This window comes from Phoxinus phoxinus (assembly GCF_949152265.1).
Source record: "Phoxinus phoxinus genome assembly, chromosome: 6".
Taxonomy (NCBI): Eukaryota; Metazoa; Chordata; class Actinopteri; order Cypriniformes; family Leuciscidae; genus Phoxinus; species Phoxinus phoxinus.
In genome coordinates this window covers 22,508,390-22,530,126 of record NC_136881.1, presented here as the reverse complement: position 1 = coordinate 22,530,126, position 21,737 = coordinate 22,508,390, and the positions used below count along the sequence as shown (strand labels likewise).

General features: G+C 40.0%; 2 protein-coding genes across 4 annotated transcripts in view; both read left to right on the top strand.

Annotated features, from left to right (window-relative positions):
* Nucleotides 1-741: 741 nt before the first annotated feature.
* gemin8 (gem (nuclear organelle) associated protein 8) lies at nucleotides 742-12,557 on the top strand. 2 transcript variants are annotated; one of them, XM_079614703.1, is made up of 4 exons: nucleotides 742-1,005; nucleotides 1,117-1,158; nucleotides 1,611-2,001; nucleotides 11,506-12,557. In XM_079614703.1, the coding sequence occupies exons 2-4, from the start codon at nucleotides 1,156-1,158 to the stop codon at nucleotides 11,760-11,762; spliced, it is 651 nt and encodes a 216-aa protein (XP_079470829.1). In that variant the 5' UTR covers nucleotides 742-1,005; nucleotides 1,117-1,155; the 3' UTR covers nucleotides 11,763-12,557. The 2 variants fall into 2 exon arrangements, with proteins under 2 accessions (XP_079470829.1, XP_079470830.1); XM_079614704.1 differs by lacking the exon at nucleotides 1,117-1,158 and having other exon boundaries at nucleotides 786-1,005; nucleotides 11,506-12,390.
* Nucleotides 12,558-13,461: 904 nt separating this feature from the next.
* Nucleotides 13,462-21,737, top strand: part of gpm6ba (glycoprotein M6Ba) — a 77,615-nt gene continuing 69,339 nt past the window's right edge. The window contains exon 1 of one of the 2 annotated variants that reach the window (XM_079614697.1): nucleotides 13,462-13,657. In XM_079614697.1, the coding sequence (XP_079470823.1) occupies nucleotides 13,654-13,657 (4 nt within the window). In that variant the 5' untranslated portion in view covers nucleotides 13,462-13,653. The remainder of the gene's footprint in view (nucleotides 13,658-21,737) is intronic. The other variant, XM_079614695.1, reaches the window with a different exon arrangement.

The following is a 21,737-nucleotide window of genomic DNA, read 5'->3' as shown; positions in this document are numbered from 1 at the left end:
ACAAGTCAAAATATCAAAAAATAAATCTGTTTTTACTACAGAGATAATAGCAATATTCATAGCTCTTCAGTGGATAGAAGTAAGGTTACAACCAATATGATCAGTATTTTTTACAGAGTAGACTCCCTTTCAGTTTTAAGCTTAAGTGGAAAATCAACAAGACAATTATAATATTTGAAGTGATGCAGAGTCTATTTTGGATTGTACAATCTGGATTTACAGTAAACTTGTGGGTACCATCACATTTGTGAAAGGAAATTAAGAGGTAGACCATCTGGCTAAACAGGCTTTGAAACATTTACTAATATCAATGAGTAAAGCAGAAGTAAAAGGGTTAAGGGATAGTGGAACTTTCATCACATTCAAGAAAAACAGGAAAGAAGACGTTTTAATCTCAAGAATGCATAGGCCTATCTATTGGACATTGTTAGTGAAATCAGTGTCTGGGGAAGCATGAAACTGGAAACTGGGACAAATGTGGTCAAGCAGAATCATGTAACCTAGGCTATTGTGTGAAAGAGCAAGATTTCAACTAATTCAAGCTTTTCTTTGGGAATAAATAACTTGTCACTTCAGGTTCTGTTAGGAAATGGCCCAAAACAATCAAGAATATTTCATGAATTATTTTATTTTTCTTAAAATAAAAACGACTGATCAATAGAATTTAAGAGACTTCAATTTTCATTCATTTTATTGTTTACCAACTTCCCAGCGATTATGCGCTCCACTCTCCTCTCCAGTAGGTGGCGGGAATGCACCATTTAAGTTGGTCTGCCAACCACTAAAGAAGAAGAATTGGCTTACATGCACGTGGTCGACGTAATCGAGTTGTTCTGCGACAGACAGCCTGCCATCTCCTCTCCCTGATCATGTCAGGGGACGATATGAGTAGTGAGAAGTACAACTAAATTATGCTGTCGTTTTAATACATACGTTTAATTATTGGTTATAATACGCATGTTGTTGTTTAAAGAGTACTTCTGCTCCTTTCTTCGAAATTACTAGGTAACTCACTTAATTTTACATGTGTTATCGCTAAATTATTCTCTGTCCACTGCTGCATAATGAGTACATAAATATTTACTCGTAATTTAAATAAACCTTTCTTTCTAACAGGTACATAAATAGATTCCATTTACTTGTCGCCTCTTTATAATGGTAGGTCTTACACTTCTTTGTAATTTACTATCACTTTATAAGGTTTCATTTGTTATTAGTTAACTATATTAGTTAACAGGAACTAACAATTAACAATATAGTACAGTATTTATTCATCTTAATGTTAATCTCAGCATTTACTAACACATTATGAAAAGTATGAATCTGTTAATATTAGTTAATGCACTGTGAACTAACATAACGTTTAACTAACATTCACAAATGTAAATGCTGCACAAATATATTGTTTATCGTTAGTTCAAGTTAGTTAATGCATTAACTAGTTTGACCAAATAAGACCTTATTGTAAAATGTTTCCAAATGTCAAAAATAATTATTTGATAAATATGATAGTCATTCAAGGCTGTATGATTGTTTCTAAATTTAACACCGAGTGATAATTCCAAGCACACTATACTCATAAGACATTAACAGCATTTGTTATGTTACAGGCCAGTCAGGGTGATGGAGAGGTGTGGTATGCCCATCCAGTTTATGCCCGTTATTGGCAGCACTACCAGCAGGCCATGAACTGGCGGCAGAGGCACAAGCAGGCATACAGGAAAGCTTTGGAGGTTGGGCACTTCCAGGCACTGTATTCCATGTGCCCCTCTACCATGCAGCGTTACTCAGATTGGCATGCAGATACGAGCTGGAGGAACAATAACAGAGACAGAACGACAGGTAGAGAAGAAAAAGGGGAGAATGAGACCACCGATTCAGACAGTGAGATGGAGGAGAGTTCAGATGAGAGCCAGATTGAGTGTGACGTCAGCAACATGGACATCTCAGAAGAGCTGCGACAATACTTTGCCCAGACAGAGCGACACAAGCAGGAACTCAGTAAGTGTTTAACCGCATATGTAGAAACTTTTATTAAAACTGATCTATGCATTTCGTTTTTCTGTTTTGTACTGACTTATTTTAATTTTAATTTGCTTCATTCTGGAACATGGCGTATGTTCTCTCTTTTGAGCTATTTTATTGAATAATAATAATAATTCATGTTTATATGGCGTCTTTCAGAATCAGGACCTTTAAGTTATAAAAACATTTTTTTAAATAAAAATGACTAACTGTACGTTCACACCGTGTGCGGCGAGAGCGTCAAATTGGCCAGAAGCCATTCATTTTCAATGAGAGCCGGCGGCGAGCTCCGGCGAGGGCGGCGCGTCTTGGACGGCAAGAGCGGCGAGAAGAGTTGAAATTTGTCAACTTTATGGTAATAAGCTATGCGGCGGCAACCAGCGGCAACCAATCGGAATGTAGAAGTCCTCCGCCTGAGAGGATACCAGAGAACACAACACAATCCTGTAAACGTTGGTTCCGACCACATTAGTTCCTAAGCAAAATGGAGGAAAAGTTCATTATTTCTGTTGCGGGTTTCCCGTTATTGTACGACGTGTCCCTGTTTACATACAGGGACATTAATAAAAAGAACGACGAATGGAAAAAGGTGTATGAAATTGTTGGTGTTTCGTTACTTTCACCTTTAAAAGATTTTAATAGGTTAACTTATACCCTACGTGTAGTCAGTATGCACAAAATAGGATACTGATGTATGTTAATTTCTTATTTGCTTTGCGGCTCCTTTAAATAAAGTTTTTTTAAAAATCACGCATTCTAAAATCTACGTCAGAGCGCCAGAGAGTCCCCGAATCTCACAGCGTCGATGGCAGGGCGGCGAGAGCGAATTTTGCCGCTCTCGCCGGCGGTGGTGTGAACGTACAGTAAGGTTGAAAACTCATTGAGATAAAAAAAAAAAAATCCTGTACAAGGAGTGACCGGGGCTACATTTCTCAACAAAAAGAATTGTGGGCTAAGTTTATCATACCCAATAATGCTACAATCTACTAAGGCTTACAATGCTTTTGGGAAATTCAGCTCTGGTCAAGAAGTCAGCAACAATTTACCTGTGGATAAAACAGAAATCCCTTTAATTAATTTAGTGATGGGAGCATGGACAACTTTAAAGGTGCATAGCGCAAGATTCTGAGTTTTTGCAGAACTATGCCACCTCTGGCGGCAAGCGAAACTGCAGCCAGAGATGTGCACGCTCATGGAGCATACGCACACGCACGCTTGCATGAGCACGAGCTGTTCCAAAGGAGCATCAGCCCTCAGCCGCAAATATTTTGTTTACAATCATAATGTCTTGTTATGTCCCGTTTGAGCCCTAGAGCAGACCGGAGATCTCTCCATTTGTTGAAAGCCTTCCCTATGTTTACTCTCGTCTTATTCATCTTAGTCCAATTTGGCCCTTTTGGTTGCACTACTAGACAAAAGTTTTCTTTTTTTTATCTTGCGTGGAGTTTGCGTTGGTGTTTGAAATGAACTACAAGCAGGTCTCTTACAATCCATCTTCTACGGAGAATGCTGGCGAATACACAAACCTGCCAGACATAGCTATGTGAGTGTGCCGTGAATGCGCATGACTTCACGCCCAGTCTAAAATTCCGGCCCGAATCCCTCTTATTTATTTTACTTTACAGGATTATAGAGACAATCTCAGTGATCAGAGAAGGGCTCATTCAGCCCATCAGGCAATTGTTTAAGCATGTATGGGTTAGAAAACGGGTATTTTTTAACATGAAAAGTTGCTTAATGCACCTTTAAGATATTTAGCAGATTATTCCAAGCAACAGAAGTGTTGCTTAAAATCTTTATTTCTCAAGCTCTGTTCAGACCTGAGGAACATTAGCTATACATTTGCAGCAGAAATGCAAAATGCAGCAGCTAGAGTTCTTACCAGAACTAGGAAGTAGTGTTGTCAAAAATATCGATATTTCGATAAATATCGATACTGAAATATCTGAACGGTACCAATACTAATTTCCCGAAGTATCGATACTAGCCGAGCGGTCACTTTCACTTCTCTCCAAAGGCGCGTTGACAAACACCACACGTGACGCACTCGTCTCATTCGCTCTGGTTAAATAGCAAAAGTGAAGTGAATGGAAAGATGGCGAGGGCGGCGCCCCCGCGACCGGCTTTGGTTGATTGATAAAGAACACCGCGAGCGGGCATGTCGGAGAATAGCGCGGACACGCGTAAAAACACACCGCGAGCGGGCATGTCGGAGTTGGAGAATAGCGCGGACACGCGCTACACACCGCGAGCGGGCATGTCGGAGTTGGAGAATAGCGCGGACACGCGCTACACACCGCGAGCGGGCATGTCGGAGTTGGAGAATAGCGCGGACACGCGCTACACACCGCGAGCGGGCATGTCGGAGTCGGAGAATAGCGCAGACACGCGCTTCACACTGCGAGCGGGCTGCGGGCACCCAAAAGATTGTTTGACAATCAATAATCCCTCACATCACTCATTTTTTTAAATTATTGTATAGGTGAAAACAGACTTAAGGAACAGGCTCCAGGGGTACCATTTAGCAAGCATAGGCTACGCTCAGCATCAGGGGTGTTTGTTGTTTGGACAGACCTTTCCCCACTGCTAAAAAAATCCTAAAGGAAACACTGTAACTCTTCTCATTTTAACTTTTCTGAAACATTAACCAAGATGGCCTAGTATTGTTGTTGAAATAAGTCTGTGTTGTCTCGTTTTTTCACCGTAATTCTTAAAGTTAACATAATCTGACTGAGGAATCTTAGACAAGTAAATATTTTAACTGTGGTCAAATGTAAATTAACTTGTGCCTATTTAACTTTATTCAGAAAATTATTATTTAATTCTGCAATTTGCCTTCATTAGCGATTATCATCAATTTGATTACACAGATATTAATTAAACTAAACAGCTAGACAATGGCATCTCTGAATTCAATAATGAAATGCCTTTAACTGAAAATTTAATGTTTAATCTATTATACATTACTGACACTCTATCCTCCAATTTGATACTGTTAAGTGCTTTTTTGTTACAGTAGGCTATATTTTAATCTTTGATAACAGTAGGTTATACAAATACAACGGGTCATGGGGTCAGCCCTGGTCCAATTAAAAAATATTAACAGACATTTTTGTTCATGTAAAATATACCTCATTGTCATGTTCTAGACTTGTTATATTTAGCTTTCAATAAAAAAAATACCCCCTTAATATAGTGGCAGTTTTTTTCTCTGTGGTATCGAAAATGGTATCGAATATCGATATTTTTCAAGGTATCGTATCGAAGTTAGAAATTCTAGTATCGTGACAACACTACTAGGAAGTATGACCATATTAGCCCGGTTCTGTCAACTCTGCATTGGCTGCCTATTAAACAATGTATACATTTAAAAATATTGCTGATTACTTACAAAGGACTAAATGTTTAGCTCCCCAGTACTTAAACGAGATCTTAACGCATTATAGTCCTTCACGTCTATTGCGATCTCAAAATTCTGGCCAGTTGATAATACCTAGAATATCAAAATCTACTGCTGGCAGTAGATCCTTTTCCTATCAGCTCCAAAACTTTGGAACAGTCTTCCTAACATTGTCCGTGAAGCAGACACACTCTGTCAGTTCAAATCTAGACTAAAAACACATCTCTTTGGCCTAGCATACACATAACACATTATAGACTTCTATAACTCCATGTGAGGCTGCATAGTTTAGATCAGCTGGGACCGGGAACACTTCCCATAAATCCTGATGTACTTGGTACTATAGTATAGATTTGTATTGGATAAGCTGAGTGACAAATAAGGAGTTATACCACAGACAGATGGACTTCTAAATAAAACAGTAACTTCAGCCTCAATAAAACTCAGCCTCTTCATGTAACGTACAATGATGTGTTTGATAACTACAACCAGTTATAAAACATAAAGCACTGTGACAGAGAAATTCATAATCCAAGCAAGCAAAGTAACAAAAATTTGAAATAATATAATAGCAGAACAAAACCCAAGACCAATATGAAATGAGAATCAGGACAGAGTTGGGTACCAAAAATATTAGAAAAACAGACTGAAGATTATACAGACAACCCAAAGTCTTCTCTTCTCAAATTTAATTTGCTTAGATTATTATTTTATGTGAGGAACTGATGGATGAGAGCTTGAGAGGAACCAGGTCCCAAAATGTCCCCACTGCCATGCAGTCTCTGTACACTGGCCATCTGTTTTACACATTAAGCCTGCTTAAAGGAGATATGCACCCTAATGATTAATTGCAAATAAAATTGGGAATATTCATTGTTAAATACTGATCTGATGGTATGTGATCTTATATTTAAAGTAATGGCTTGTTTGACAATAGAATATGACAGTGATTCTATTTCTAAATGCTAAATACAAATATAAAAAACAACTGCGTATAGTGTATTTGAATGGCAAAATATATAGGCTTTTCAACTTCCAGATTTTCTCAATGTTAAGATTTTTTTTTTGAAGCCTCAGATTCCAGATTTTCAAATAGTTGTATCTTGGCCAATATTAATATTGTAATCTTAACAAACCATACACCAACGGAAAGCTTATTTATTCAGCTTACAGATGATGTATACATCATTTAAAAAATTGACCCTGGTGACTGGTTTTGTGGTCCAGGGTCACATATTTGGAATAACCACAGTATCCATCTTTGCAGAGCTCGGCAGTAATCCTTGTTATGTGCTTGTAAACAAATCGGCCATTTGCTTGTCCAATTAAAAAAATTACTTGTCTGGTAAAAAAAAAAAAAAAAAAGTATCCTGAAGAAATTTTCTCATCAGCATTCTGCTCCCTTAAATTGATTTCCAGGACATTTTTACCATAATGTAATAAAACTAAAATAATTTTCACCTATATGTTTTTATGTGGTGGGGGCGTGCACATAAGGCCCGCAGTGACGGATTCTGTCAGACTCGCTAAAATGGAGAGTGATTGGAGTGACGCAAGTAGCTTTGCAACAGAGCGGCCATTTGAAGTCAAGGACTTTTCTCCCCCACCTTCACCTGAAGTGGAGGATGTTGAATTGTCTGTGGACACAGGGCCAGAGCCATATCAATTCGAGCCGCTGGCTCAAACTGCGGTCTTAACTCCAGCATCGCGATCGGCATCCGACGATGCTAGAGAAGCAGCCATGCAAGAGAGAATGGGGCCAGTCTCTGAGTGGTAAAATATCAGCATTATGGCTAAATTAGGCTAATGTTCATAGCAAACGCTAACAAACTATCAAAATTTTAAAACCCATGCATTTAGGTTAATTTTGGTATGACCAATTTTACGTTTGTTGACACCAGAGGGTTAACTTTAGCCTAATAGGAAGGAACATAAATTGTGATTAAAAAATATATGCTCACTCGCATCATGACGCTGCTGCGGTGGTGGAGTCCATGCAGGAAGACCAGCGTTTGGCACTGCAATCTACTTCAGGAGCTTTCCGTTTAACCTGAAGAGGGCAGCACTCAGACGTTTTTACACCATATACTTGAAAATTAAAACACTTTATATCGCTACCGCGGGTAGCGAACAGCGTAGCGTGCCTCACCCTCACTTGTTCGAGCTACATCTGTTGCCATTACTATTAAAATGTAGGGCTGCCAAGAGAAGTCTGTAGGAGATAAGTAGATAGAACATTAGGTCTCCAAAGCTAACCCAATGCAGTGAAATGCAACAGAAATACATGACATTAATAGCCTGGGTTTCCCCATACTGCCTTTGCGCAGCGTGATTTTATTCACGCTGAAAGGCAGTCTGGATACCATGGACCAGATTTTCGCCTCATCTAGGGAACCAATCACAGAACGGGGAGGGAGCAGCAAGACGATGACGACATCTATGCGATACAACTAAGCAGTTTGTTTATATCTTACCCATCGTCTTCTTCTTTGTCTAATTTCTGTCACTCTACATACGTCATCTGGTATAATGGAAATGATTGGCTATGAGCTACGTACAGGCGCATTTGATAGACATTCTTAGCACCCAATAAACGGCGCCGGGCATTCGTAAACCACGCCTCAAATACGAGAAAATGCACATGTGGTTCCCAGACCCAAGTCTCAACGAGAATTAGGTCTGGCGTTAGCCAGGCTATGACATTAAAGGATAATTCCGGTATTTAACACCTTGAGTCTATATTGTAGTTTGTTTTGGATGAACAAGAGTGGTGGACAAATTTTTTTTGACAATGGTTCCTCTCTCAAGTTTTTGACTATAATAGAATTGGCCATGGACCCATTTAACATTGGAGTCAATGGGCATGTCCGAAAATGTCATTAAAACAACCTTTAACATTAGTTTTCAAAACTGTGCTACTCACCGAGTGATTAGTGATGTTAGTTGATGTTCCAGAAACAAAAAGTGTTGCGAAATACAGTTTCTGTCGTGTTTTATTCGTCATTTTGTAAAATCCCATTGAATTCTGTTGAAGGACTGAGTGATCGTTAATATGAATGCGCTACCGGAAACGGAAAGGGGGCTGTTTACATTTGGTCGATGTAGTCTTTTTGCTCGCTTCCGTTTCTCATAAGGCTAGCGAGCAGAGCAACTGTGCTCCGGGAGAGTAAGCGAAATAAACAAACAAAACCTTCATTAATTGTTACTTGTAATATGAAGTTGAACTCGACTGTGTGTTGTCCACCACTCTTGTTCATCCAAAACAAACTACAATATAGACTCAAGGTGTTAAATACCGGAATTATCCTTTAATGTTTTCAGTTCAAATGGGTCTAAGACAATGACTCAACTTTGCAATTATTTTTTTGCAAACAATATGTAATGCTGTTATCAATCAATAACATTTTGGTCTGCTATACAAGACTGCATTAGTTTTTAGCCATATTCATTCTGTCATAATTTACCTGCTACAAAAGTATTGCAATATCCTGAAATTAAAAGAAATACCTAATTTTATTAGTATCTATCGATACTTTTAAGTGATAACACTACCTGCTGTACATCCCAAGAAAAGAAAAGCCAGTGTGTTTGGGAGCAAAGTGCAGAATGAGGGAATGGTAGGCCTCCAGGGAAAATATCTGATGCTGAAGCAACAATTGTCGAATATCCTTTACCAGTGCTTTCCTACACTCTTCAGTTTAGTGGCTGCTGGTGATCCTGAATAAAACATATTCTGTAATGTAGTCTATCGCATTTTATAACACAAGTAATTATTAGTATACATGGTGTTACGTATTGATAAAACCAAACTAAACTTAACAAGCACTGAAAAAAGTTTAGCCTCAAAACATTTTACATCTTTTAACATAGGCTACTATGTTGTACCTGGTTCCAGCCACTCCTTGTTTCTTGCCTCTCCTTCCAACGCTGGATGTGTGCAGCTGGTAAATGCAGGAGTGCTGTGTTCATGTATGTCCTGTACATGATTTATCATACTCTGCCATTTTGCCTGCATCTTATCTGGATCTCCTGTAGGGGTGGAAGCTGCGGTCTAGTAGAGATGGTTGATAATGGCTGGCCTCCACAGCTTCAGATCCTCAGTCCCTCTCTTTTGCAGCAGCATCCAGTGCTTTCTGTATACCTGTTCCAGAGCAGACGAACAGAGCAGAGCAATTATAGAAAAGTGAACTTAACTACAAAAAACAAGTCTGTTATATAGAACTCTCCTAGCATCATTACCTGCCGATTTCTGTCTGTTATCAGAGCAGACACTTGCATGTCTTGGTCCATCAGGAACTGCATACTCCACTTTAGACCCTCTAGCTCACACCAAGAGCTGCTTGGGACTTCTGAGCTCTGTAAAACCAACTGATATTACTGAACGGTAACAGTAATATCAGTAACTAAATCAGACACAAGATTTCTGTGTGACATCAACTTACTTGGACAAGTTGAACATTCAAAACTTTGTTAATTCAATCCTCAATCAAGGAGTAGCTACCATATTTGGCACAGTGTCCAGGAGAATCTGATCTAAGAACGTCAAAAACAGTTACATTTAGAGGTTAATGCAAAAACACACTGACCTGTTCTACATCAGTGACGTGAGCTGGATTATTCTACCTGCAGTCACCAGACAGGATCAATCAGCCCAGAGTCTCCTTCAACTCCCTGATGATCCCCCTCTGCCCATTCCTCCAGGCCTGCACGATGGTAGGGATAGTGTAATAGTGCTGATGGCGGAAAAAAGTGCTGGGACTTATGCACTGCAGTCCAAACAGCTTCAGCATCCTGATGGTCTGAGTAGCCATGCAAACCTGAGAAGTGGATGGTACCGCTGAAACGCTAAAAGTTTGCAGGCATGTTTTGATACACCTTCTCTTGGTTTTGCCAGTCACGCTCATAACCACAAGTTCCGCAGGCCTGAAAGATGAGAGAAGATTAAGACTCAAGCCGCTTTAAGATGAGGCAGTGAATATATATACTGTACATTCACAGACTATAATTCAGCTCCTCACAGACAGTTGACAAATAAGACATTACCTGCTTGACTTTTATGAAGGTTCCTTCCGGGAACAATGAACAATGAATCAAAAAAATCATCTTATTAGCTCAATAAAATAAGTGTTAGGAGGCTCATGTGCAGCCTCACAGGGTTAACGTAACAAGAGTAAGCTGACGGCAGCTAGGCGGGCTTTCGTGCCTTCATGGTGCTAACTTCTCAAGGCTATTATCATTACAGTCAGCAAAAGTCATGCCAAGACTAATCCATTATAACGTCAAGAAAAATACATTTGCAGAAATGACATGCAGAGCTACATTTCAATGCAACAATTTGTATAAGGTATTATAAGACTTACTGTGCAAAGCTCCCGTTTTCGACGCGCAGATTCTCTGCTAGTGCTAACGTTAACGTTAGACTCTTCACTCCCGCCAGATTTTGCTGGTGGACTTGCATGCACCGATGGCACAGCTCCATTTGCCAGCCTAACCCACTCTTTGTCAAAATCCCATGCGAAATTCCATGAGAACTCCTTGGTTGTAGCTGTCCGGTGTGAAGTGTTTTTCACATACCACCGTGTGTCTTGTCACCGAGGAGGCAGCGAAATTGCTTCTCTTTACCTGGACAAAACGTATCCAAGCACGGAAATCTTTGTTTCTTGTTTGGAAATCGGTGGACCCTATGGCCAGACAAGTTGGAGTTGTTGCATCCAAAACAAACACAAGAATTCACCATTGTGACAACTCAAACCTACTCAACTATAACGATAACGATAACGACAACCTCTTTTTTCTGTTACCACCTCTCAGACTACGTATACCCACACTGAGAACCAGTGCAGCAGCGCCTATGTTTGCCTGTCGTTACGTCATATGACGCGTTCTCTGGGTAAAGGGCCTAGCTTAGAATATAGGTACACTTTTTTTTCTTAATTTCTGCCCGTGGGTGTTGTAAAAACATATGTATGTCTTTTTAAATTGACATTGATTCTGTATAAATTAAGTTAAACAATTAAATTGAAAGATGGGCTTTAAGTCATGTTCCTATTTATGACAATTCTTCTTTCTCTGCCATGTAGAGAAACAACAGCAGATGGAGGCAGAGCAGCAGGACTCTTATGTACTGGCTGACCAAGACTTACACAGAGGTTCCTGGCGCAGCAGCCTGCCTCCTTCAGAGCGTCCGGGAGAGAGGAGGACCGCAGAAATGAAGAAGCTGTATGGTAAAGATGCAGCAAAAATTCAGGGCATGGAAACAGCCATGCAGCTCACCTTTGATCGCAACTGTGACAAAAAACAGCCCAAGTACTGGCCTGTTATACCACTAAACCTGTAGGATGATCAGACCTCCATCATAGCCTGACACAACATCACAGGATGATGAACCTGAAGTACTGTACAGTACAGTACTGAAGTGTTGTAACAAATCAGCATCTTTGAGGACCTTTCTCATTTATAACACAAACCCTTGTTTGATCCTTACAGACGGATATAGATGTATACACTTCGAGAGTACATTTAATAAATATTCAATTGAAGACCTGAACAGTAAAAGCCTCTGAATTTAATTAATAATAAAGCGTTATCCTCCCCAGTTACACTCACTTTCTTTTAAAGGGAATCTGTACATGTGTCTGTAGTGTTATTCACAGACAACACTGTTCTAATTTTTTTTTTTTTTTTACGTTTCTCATGTACGTAAACGAGGAAGACACTGCTTAGATTTCAGTGCTGTTCTTCTCATGTAGTCATTTCTCCCTAACTAGGTCATTGCCTCCCCCACAGTCTTTGGTTAATGTGTTTTGTCTGTCTCTTCTTTTTGCATCTCACATGAACACTTGAGAGAGTGCTTGCTGGCTTATTCTCTGGTGAAGTTTTTACATGCATAATTCTCTTTTTTTATGCAAAGATGTCATTGTTTAATAAGATTTGATTGATTAATAAATGTATTGCATTTAAACGTGTGGGTGTGGCAGTTTGTATGGTGTATTTAATAATGATACTCTTTTGGATTGGAGTTCTTCAAATGAAAAAAAAAAAACCCCAGCTATTTTGTCCATTTACACTTGTTTTTAACATCCACTTCAGGAGATTACATAAAAAACGAATACAGCTTTTGAATAGATTTTGGGAGAGGAGTCTCTGATTTTGTGGCTACAAACATCACATTCAAGTAAAGTTAAATTAAAACAAATTAAAATGGAACTTTTTTTTCCCAGTGAGGTTGAGGTTTTGCTCATTGTTTTGCTCAATAACTTACATTAACTATACTTCACATAATGCTAATCATTAGTAAAGAACTTAACCTAAAGAAGAACCTTTTAACTTATCTAAAAACATTGTTTGGTGTAATTCATTACCAAGTAATAATTTAATGTAATTGAATTACTTCCCCCTTGAAATGGAGTAAGGGAGTAAAGTTATGCAATACTTTTTAAAGAGAGTAATTAGTACTGCAGTTGAAGATGTAAAATACTAGCTAGTAGCTAATTTTTTTTAGAGTAACTTACCCAACACTGATCAAGAACTGATCAGTGTTAATTGTGATAATTGTGAGAATTAATAGGGATAATTGGTCTCCTGGAAACGGTCTCTTATTGTCTTTAAAAAATAACCACCACATGTACTTTGCAAAAGTGTTGACATTTTCTCCACATGCATCAGGATCTGAGAAATTTGCAGCTTCTCTGTTTGCCGTGCTGGCATAATGCCAAATGGCAAAAACTGAATAGAGTTCCCAGCCTGCCTTCTGGTTGCCATGGTGTTTTTTTTCTGAGCATCCGGCAATTAAATATTCTGTTGTACTCCTTGAACTCTCCACCTAAGTTCAGTACCAAAGTTTACGACAACATGAAATGCTAAACATTGCACCTGTTTAGTGTGCATATAATATACATTTTCTTTTTTTTAAATAGAAAAACAAACAAAAACAATACAGCTTTTCTCTTAATTGGCCTTTCAATGTGGAACTGTAGTAATTTCAGTTTATGGTAAATGTAGTATCATCCTGGGGTTATCACTCAAATCATATGCTTATGACTCATGGATGGTAGGCTACTAGCAGTAAAGTTCATTTGTGCTGATGGAAAAAATAGTGGCCCCGTGCTAGTACCCCAAAATAGTGACGTCACCGCAGCAATGGTCCCGAACTGGAGCAACACATTTGTCCACCCCAAAGTACACCCGCAGAACTTTCACTAACGCCCCCCGAACGCAGAGAACACAACATGGGTGAGTGAATGATGGTCAGTGCATTCTCCATAATTTCTTATTAGCGTTTACTCCGCTAACGTTTCCTTCTATTCTTATCGTTTTGAGACGCGTTTTGTTTTTTTTCCTCCTCACACTACTGCGAATAAGTAATTATAATAACATGGTAGGCTATGTTTGATGAGTCAGTGCAGTTCGTTTTCTACCCTGTTGTTGCGTTTAAATTAAGTGTCTAATGTTACTTTTTCTGATTTGTTTTACGCGTTTAAACGCCATTTTTGGGGTATTCTTACATAAAATGACAACAGATATTTGTTTGCCCATTGTGTTAGCTATACAGGTACAATTATAGTTTTGTTTAATAGCCTATTAGGCTATTTCGTGTTCATACTTTAATAATTATTATAGGCCTAGGTGGTTTTTGCTGAGTTTTGTTTTAGTTTAAGTAAATAGTAGCCTACAAAGAGGATCAATAGAAAAACAATATTCATTTTGTCTTTTCAAATTCTGTTTTGTGAATTTCTGCATGCATCAAATCAGTTGGGGGTACTATTAAATAACTCTGCCATGAATTTGTGTGCTTGTGTATCCTGCTCTTAGCATGCAAAATAGAGCTAATTCATGGGAAAAAAATATTCTTTCATTTGTCCCAGCTGTGTCCTTGGAATGGTTGGTATAAAGCACATTCTCTGCCAGCTGTCTGCATCTAGGAGACTGCTTCTTAATAGCTGTGCTTAACTGATACATCTCTGTTGTATAAATTGCCCTCATGAGAGTAATATTTATTGTTTTGCATTCTTTGATAGAAAAATCATCACCCCCCCCCCCCCCCCCCCCTGAATTCTATTTAACATTCGTCATATGAAATGAATCAACGACGTTCCAATTCAGTCCATTGAAGTTTCTGCCTGTAGTGTGCACAACGTAAGAAATTACGTACATCCGAGTGAACGAGACGGAGGGAATTTAGCGAGTAAAGGGCATGACAATTTTGAACTGGGGCTGCGTTCCAGTTCAAAACATATTATAGAGTTGTTTGTTGTGGTGGTGATTAGACAAGATCTGTGGTGACGTCACAATCGTGGTGCATTGTGGGACATATAGGTGCCTGAAGTGTACATCCCTCGGTCAAAATCAAGGGAACGAGGGTCTGTCCATATAAACTTCCTTCGTCCACTTCACGAAGTGGAACGCACTTCAAAATGGCGGCAGGGATTCCCCCGAGGGGAAGTGCTTAGGGAAGTTTGCAAGTGCGTGTCTAAAAGTGGACTGGAACGCAGCCTAGGAACTTAGTTCTAGGAACTAGCCAACAGGGTGGTTTCCCGAGAACTGTTTACCTTAGGAACATTTTCCTGGTTGCATTCGCACCGCCAGTAGGAACTCGGTAGTAATGTAAGCTGCACTTATTTTTGTGACTTTTATTTTGACGGCGCTGAGAACGCCAGTCTGAGCACACAGTGATCGCATTCTCTGTGTTCATTAGTTTAGTTTACAATCTGTCTAACAGTCCTGTCTAATATGTTATCAGATAGAACTGTTATATATAGAAAGACAGTATATTAAAAGGTATTAGCGTATGCCGTGTGGTTGATTTCCAGTGTTGCTGAGCAGAAGTACATAATCATGTTTGGCTTGGTCCCCTCAAAGTCACATTCGCCTTAGTGTAAGGTTAAGATGCCCATCTATCACTGTTTTCCATGTTCGTAGAGTTCGTTTCTGGAGGAAATATATAGGCTATAATCTGTGTTTACACAGCTTTTAAAAAAAAGGCTGGTGGTGGTGTTTTGCGTGCGTTCGGCCAATCAGCGTATACTAATGTCACTGGTAGTTCCTATAGTGCTGGTTTAGAACCTACTCTGAAGTAAGAGCTAAATTAGTTGCTCCAAAAGGAGTTCCTAGAACCAAAATCGTTCCTAGTTCCTGGGGTGTGAACACACCAAAATCCGGGTACTTCTGGCAATAGTTCTGAGAACAATGAATAGGTTTCTTTAATAGGTTTAAATTAAACAGTAAAATGCTGATGAACTTCAGTGACTCAGAGCGGCTCTGGAGATGAAGTTCATGCATTCATGTTCTCATATAGTGAGGCGGCAGATACACTGCGGAGCGACTGTGAAAACACTACGAGCGTGCTTCAGTGTGTGTGTGGTAAATGAAACCGCGCGAGACATGCAGAACATGCAGGATTCATATTAAATAGTCTTTTTGCAGTTTAATTCACACATACTAGTCTATATCGTCGTGATTTGATTTAAGTGTACTGCCCTGTTTTTTTATTAATTCATCAAACATTGAGAAATTCCGTTAAATATCACGTTATACCATAAATTCGGTTTTAATGACTGGATTCCGCGATTCTGTCAGTGTTTTCCGCATCGCAGAAATCATAGGGCCCTAGTTGTTGCTGCTGTAGCTGGTGTTTCTCATACCCCTTTGTTTGAAGTGGGGTCCAGAAAGATCTTCGTCATTTGTTTGGGATGGAAGCACACACGGTCAGCCCTCAAGGGGGCTGGCTGCACTCACTGTGATAATTTCGCAGTGAAGAAGCTCCGTTTCCACCTGGCTCTCTTTAGGGCGTTGTGAGTTCGGCCGCCTCCTCCCCAGCACCTGCGCATTAGGAGTTACTGAATGTTATGACTCGCGGCACCACCAGACTAAATCTAAACTGGTCGGTGGAAAAACAGGAATATACTCTGGGCAGGCTAGTGGTTCCAGAGGGGTCATAAATATTCACCTCCTGCAAGCTTTTCATTTTTCTCAGAACTCCACAATGAGGTGTTGAGGTCTTGGGGGAAACCGTTTTCTGCCCGTGCTTTTCCATCAATTTTATGCCTGTGCTTTTTTACCTCTCATCTCCCGCTTTGCCCTCAAAGCCCTGCCCTGAGTTTCTCCAAACCAAAATTGCTCATCCATGTCTTTATGGACCTTGCTTTGTGCACTGCGCAGTCATGTTGGAACAGGAAGGGGCCATTCCCAAACTGTTCCCACAAAGAGATTGTCCAAAATGTCTTGGTATGCTGAAGCATTAAGAGTTCCTTTCAATGGAACTAAGGGGCCAAACCCAACCCCTGAAAAACAACCCCACACCATAACACCCCCTCCACCAAACTTTAAACTTGTCACAATGCAGTCAGGCAAGTAACGTTCTCCTGGCAGCCGCCAAACCCAGACTCGTTCATTGGATTGCCAGACAGAAAAGTGTGATTCGTCACCCCAGAGAACACGTCTCCGCTGCCCTAGAGTCCAGTGGTGGCGTGCTTTACACCACTGCATCTTATATTTAGCATTGCACTTGTTGATGCAAAGGCTTGGATGCAGCTGTTCGGCCATGGAAACCCATTCCAATAAGCTATCTACGCACTGTTCTTGAGCTAATCTGAAGGCCACATGAAGTTTGGAGGTCTGTAGCTATTGACTCTGAAGTAAGTTGGCAACTTCTGGGCACTGTGCGCCCCAGTGTGTGCTGACTCCGCTCTGTGATTTTGACAGGGGAGGAAGAGAGAGTAAACCTGGTGAGTGGAGGTAGGGACCTGGCAGTGGTAGCAGAAATTAGTGATGGGACTGTTGATACCAGGGCTCCGATGAACCGACGCATTTTTCAAAGCACAATTGTTTCACACACTTTACCGATGCTTGAATCGAAATGACAATACCACGTGATTGGTGACATTTGAAGCTTCGAACGTCATGCAGTATCGGAAGGTCGGAACAGCTGGTTTGAAAAAAAATTGGCGCTTCACGACCACACCTGAACCATTAAAAGGGAAATGATTATCGAGGAGGCATTATTTATTTACATTATTTAACACTATATATACTTCCCTATAATATAAACTGTAAAAAAACAACACCCAAATTATTTTTGTAACTACTCGCATCAATTAATTATGATCACATACTTTCCATCGACCAGGCTACACATGACACGAGTTTTGGTCTCATTGACACAAATTAATTTAGATAAGAAGATAGAATTGTATTGATCACAGACCTCCGAAGCTTTGTTTGGTGACATGCTTTTTCTGCTCTGCGGTGATTTGTTTGATATGGTGGAAAAAAATTAGTCTGAACACCAGAAGCATTATGAGGTAGCTAATGTGCATTGTGTTAAAAGCTTTGAGTAAACACCATTTTTTTCGGCACAATTTGATGAAAGCCTCAAACGCTTCAGAAAGCCTCGATTTCCCATAACTAGCAGAAATCCTTTTGTGGCAGGCGTGCACTGAATATCCAAAATGAGACAGCACGGGAACAACAGGAAGTACTGGATAGGGGTGACTGACGCGAAACTGACGTTCCGAAGCTTTTCGAGACCCCGAAGCGCAGATGTTCGAAACACTGATTCGAAGCGTGATTGAAAACACCTATGTCACGTGACTACGGCTAAATGAAGCTACGGAGTGTTTCACAAGTGTTTCGACCATAGACAGTATATAAGATGGACACAGCGACCCCATAGATTTCAACGGAGAAAAGTGAAGCCTCACTTCCTGATCGCCAGGCGTACTGCGCAGGCTCAAACTGAGCTTGGTGACGTGAGCAACGTGTCTGACAGCTGTAAGTCTTCTAGTAGCTGTGCCAAGAGAAATCTGTGTCATTCCCCTCCGAATCTAGTGCCCACCACTAGTACTGGATCAGGTAGCCAAAGCAGACAGGGAAGTTAAATAAAAGGGAAAAAAAAAATAATAAAATAAACTAGCCAGACGGCAGCTCAAAACCAAGTGTAACGTGAGGGTTCGGTATGTGGTGGATCACTCTTTGTGATAATAAACAGCAGAATGGAGACAGAGGACTTTCTCAAGCGATACTTTACTGAACAACACTCACAACAACAACACTTTCTTTTCCAGCCACGTGACTGCACTAACCAATCAGAAGCAAGAACTGAGATAAACGTGAGGAAATCAGAGAGGCAGATTCAGTAGAATATCCTGACTGTTAAATATGTAAACACGTAAATATGTAAATAATTAACTGACTAAACATTGTAATTACACTTCTAGTAAATTAACTCAAATACAAATTATATTAAATCCTAAGCATTACACCTTTCAAATATGAAATATGAACTCCACTTCTAAACCTTACACAAGGCTAGAAGAACAGGGGGAAAATGAACAAAAGAAATAACCAAAACTAGAACACGTAAGAGATCATGATAACTCAGCAAAGCAGAGATTCAATCTAGCACAGGACAGAAAACGAGGAAAATTTAAAGGGTGACAAACTAAAACAGGTGTGAGCCATGAGATAACAAGAGGGGCGGAGTAACAATAGACAACAGAGCACATGGCATGACAACACAATCATCATGTGTCAGCCATGTGGTCCAGACAAACAAGCTGCTGTTATGTTATGCAAATTTAAATGATTAAGCTCTTTTAAGTCAGGTAGGCAATATCATTCGTCGGTGTCGTTATTGTTATAGCTGTGATGTGGACTTCCCTTTTTACTTTTCCCTATTAATTTTTGTTACATTATGTTCTCCTGTGAAAAATTGGAAATTTATTTGGAAATCCAGACATGGTCAGACTATTCTAGTTAATATGAGACAGTACAACACAGTGGACACATCTCTCCAGTAATGAGCCCATTACTGCTCTTTTATGTGCCCTGACTAGAGAGTTAATTTGGAAAAAGGGGATGCAGCACACAGAAAGGTTTCCTTTTGAAGTCCTGTAAACAAAGAAGCAATTAAAGTCCACAGACAGGGCCTAGTCATGTCCCACTTCGGAGGGAGGTCTAGGTAGAGATATATCTGATGTCTAGTTTAAATATATTGCAAAAAAAACAAACAAAGAGAATTGTGAGATAAGTTGACTTCCTCCAAAAAGTGTAACTATTAACTCTGTGGCTGTTACAACATTACTTGTTTGAGCAGCCCAATATAGCAACACTGGCTTAACCAATGATGGGGTTGAGTAGTAAATACTCTATTGTGACACTGGGCCCTATCTTGCATCCAGCGCAATTGACTTTGGGTGGGGGTGGGTAGGGGGGATTAGAGGAGGCGTGTTCCGACGCAAATGTTCCCTGGTGCTATTTTGCAGTTCCAGAAAACAATTCTGCATTGCGCGTGTTATTCATATGGTATTTTAAGGGCGCATGCTTGGCCATAATGTAGCGTGTACACAACGCGCATACACTTTAGTTCTCTCATCTAAACAGATGCAGCAAATTTTTGCAAATCATACATTATTACAAGGAAAAATATTAACAAACGAGGGAAATTATTGCTGTGTCCATGAAGATGTGAAAAAATAACTCTAGCTTACATTTACCCAAATTATTATACGCCTGTTTAACCAAACCCGATATTACCCGCCACTATCCTCGGGCCAAGTCGGGTCGGGTCAGGCCGGGCCCTTGATCAAGCACGTCACGTGTCATGCGCAGCGTCTCCTCCACTCGCACGCATCACACCGGGACTGCTGTGCTGTGTTGTGTAGCTCAAGTGCAACATGGAGATTGAAGATGTAAAGAAAAGAAAAAACAAAAACAGGAGAATTAACTTTGAGCAAGTTGGGAGGAAAGTCAAACTTTCTAATTTAAGTAGTGGGCAGTGACAACATATGTGTTGGCTTTGTCGAGTGCATTAAGTGCATGCGCTGCTCACCTATGACAGCAGCGAGCGGGTGTTCAGCGCAGCTGGCCGAACGAGAGAGAGCAGAGGAGGACCGTTCTGAAACCAGCAATTGTGGACGCTATTTTGTTTAAAAAATATTGTATATTCTAAAACCTTGTTGAATTATATAGTTCTTATTCGATCTACGTCATCAATGTTCGCGGCGGCCATGTTGTTGACATAGAACCCACGGCACCTGTCAGTCTGTCAATTGACAAGCGAGGCAGGGTCGGTATTATCCATGGTATTATCGCTGTATTTTTTTTTTTTTAAACAGCGCGATGGTGTGTTGTGTAATACACTGCTGTTCTAACAACAGCAAGAAGAAGTTAGTTTTTATGCGATACCGACTGTCAGAAAACGTACAGGGAAGGAAACAGAGGAGTTGAGCCAGCGCAGGAGAGACTTGTGGCTTGATTTTATATTGACTCATTTGGATTTAATATTAGGTAGGCTACACAAGATAGGCATTCATTTTTCTCAAGAAAAAAACAACTCACCTAATGCTGTAAACATACAGAGAGAGATATGCGTTTTTTTTTATTATAATAATTTTAATGATATAAGTAAAAATATAATATGTAATAAAGTACACACATTTAGCAAAATACTCTCTATAGCTCTTTTTTTCTAGCCAAATTATGGTCATCAAATGGCTTTCCTGTGGTTGGCTAAATGTTATGTGACATAATTGTTCTCCAGCTGTTTTATTGACCCCTTTGTTTGTTTGTTTGATTGATTGGTCGATATTATGTATGAGGAATATACATTTCGGTAAGTTGTACTGTATCTTTCAACATTGTTCATTTGTGTTTATTTACTAGCTAACGTTAGAGATGATCGGTTCACGTGCCGCTAGGGATCTGTCACGTCACATTTACAAGCGCCAAAACGTTATTTATTGTTTGAATTTCGTAATAAAAGTGACAGAACCTGAGAGCTGAGATTTTTTAGATCATAAGTAACTGCTCTGTCTAGTCTGTCGGTCTCCGTGTCCTTTTTGCGTCGCGATTTTTCTGTGCGTGATAAAATGAATGTGTGGCGTGAGAGCGTGTGAAAAGTGTGCTTCACGGTGAATGCGTGAGAGTTGGCAGCTCTGAATAAATATCCGGATAAGTTACGGCTGGCAATAAGGCCGAATCTTTACTTAAGGCTATTGGGTCTATTTGATATGGGTCCACGCCAATCAAGCTTATCTTGATACCGACGAGATGAAGCCATTAGGCTATGGCTCCCCTCAACTAAAATCTGCATGCGGCTACGGGCAGGACAGATGTCATGTCAACAATATGGCCGCGGTTAGCTACTTCCGGTGTTTGCGAATAAGGCCTATTAGAGTAGTAGGTCCAAAGTTCATTCTTGTTAATTTTCTGTGTTCATCATTGTTCACGCTTTTTTTACGTTTCCTCATTTGGATCCACTTGCGATCCATTCCATTCTAAATAAACAAACAACGCAGTTTACATGCTTCGTCCT

What these genes read in the sequence shown, in the direction of transcription:
- gemin8 (XM_079614703.1), top strand. An exon ending in GCGACACAAGCAGGAACTCA is followed by an intron (nt 2,002 to 11,505) that starts GTAAGTGTTTAA and finishes TCTGCCATGTAG; the next exon opens with AGAAACAACAGCAGATGGAG.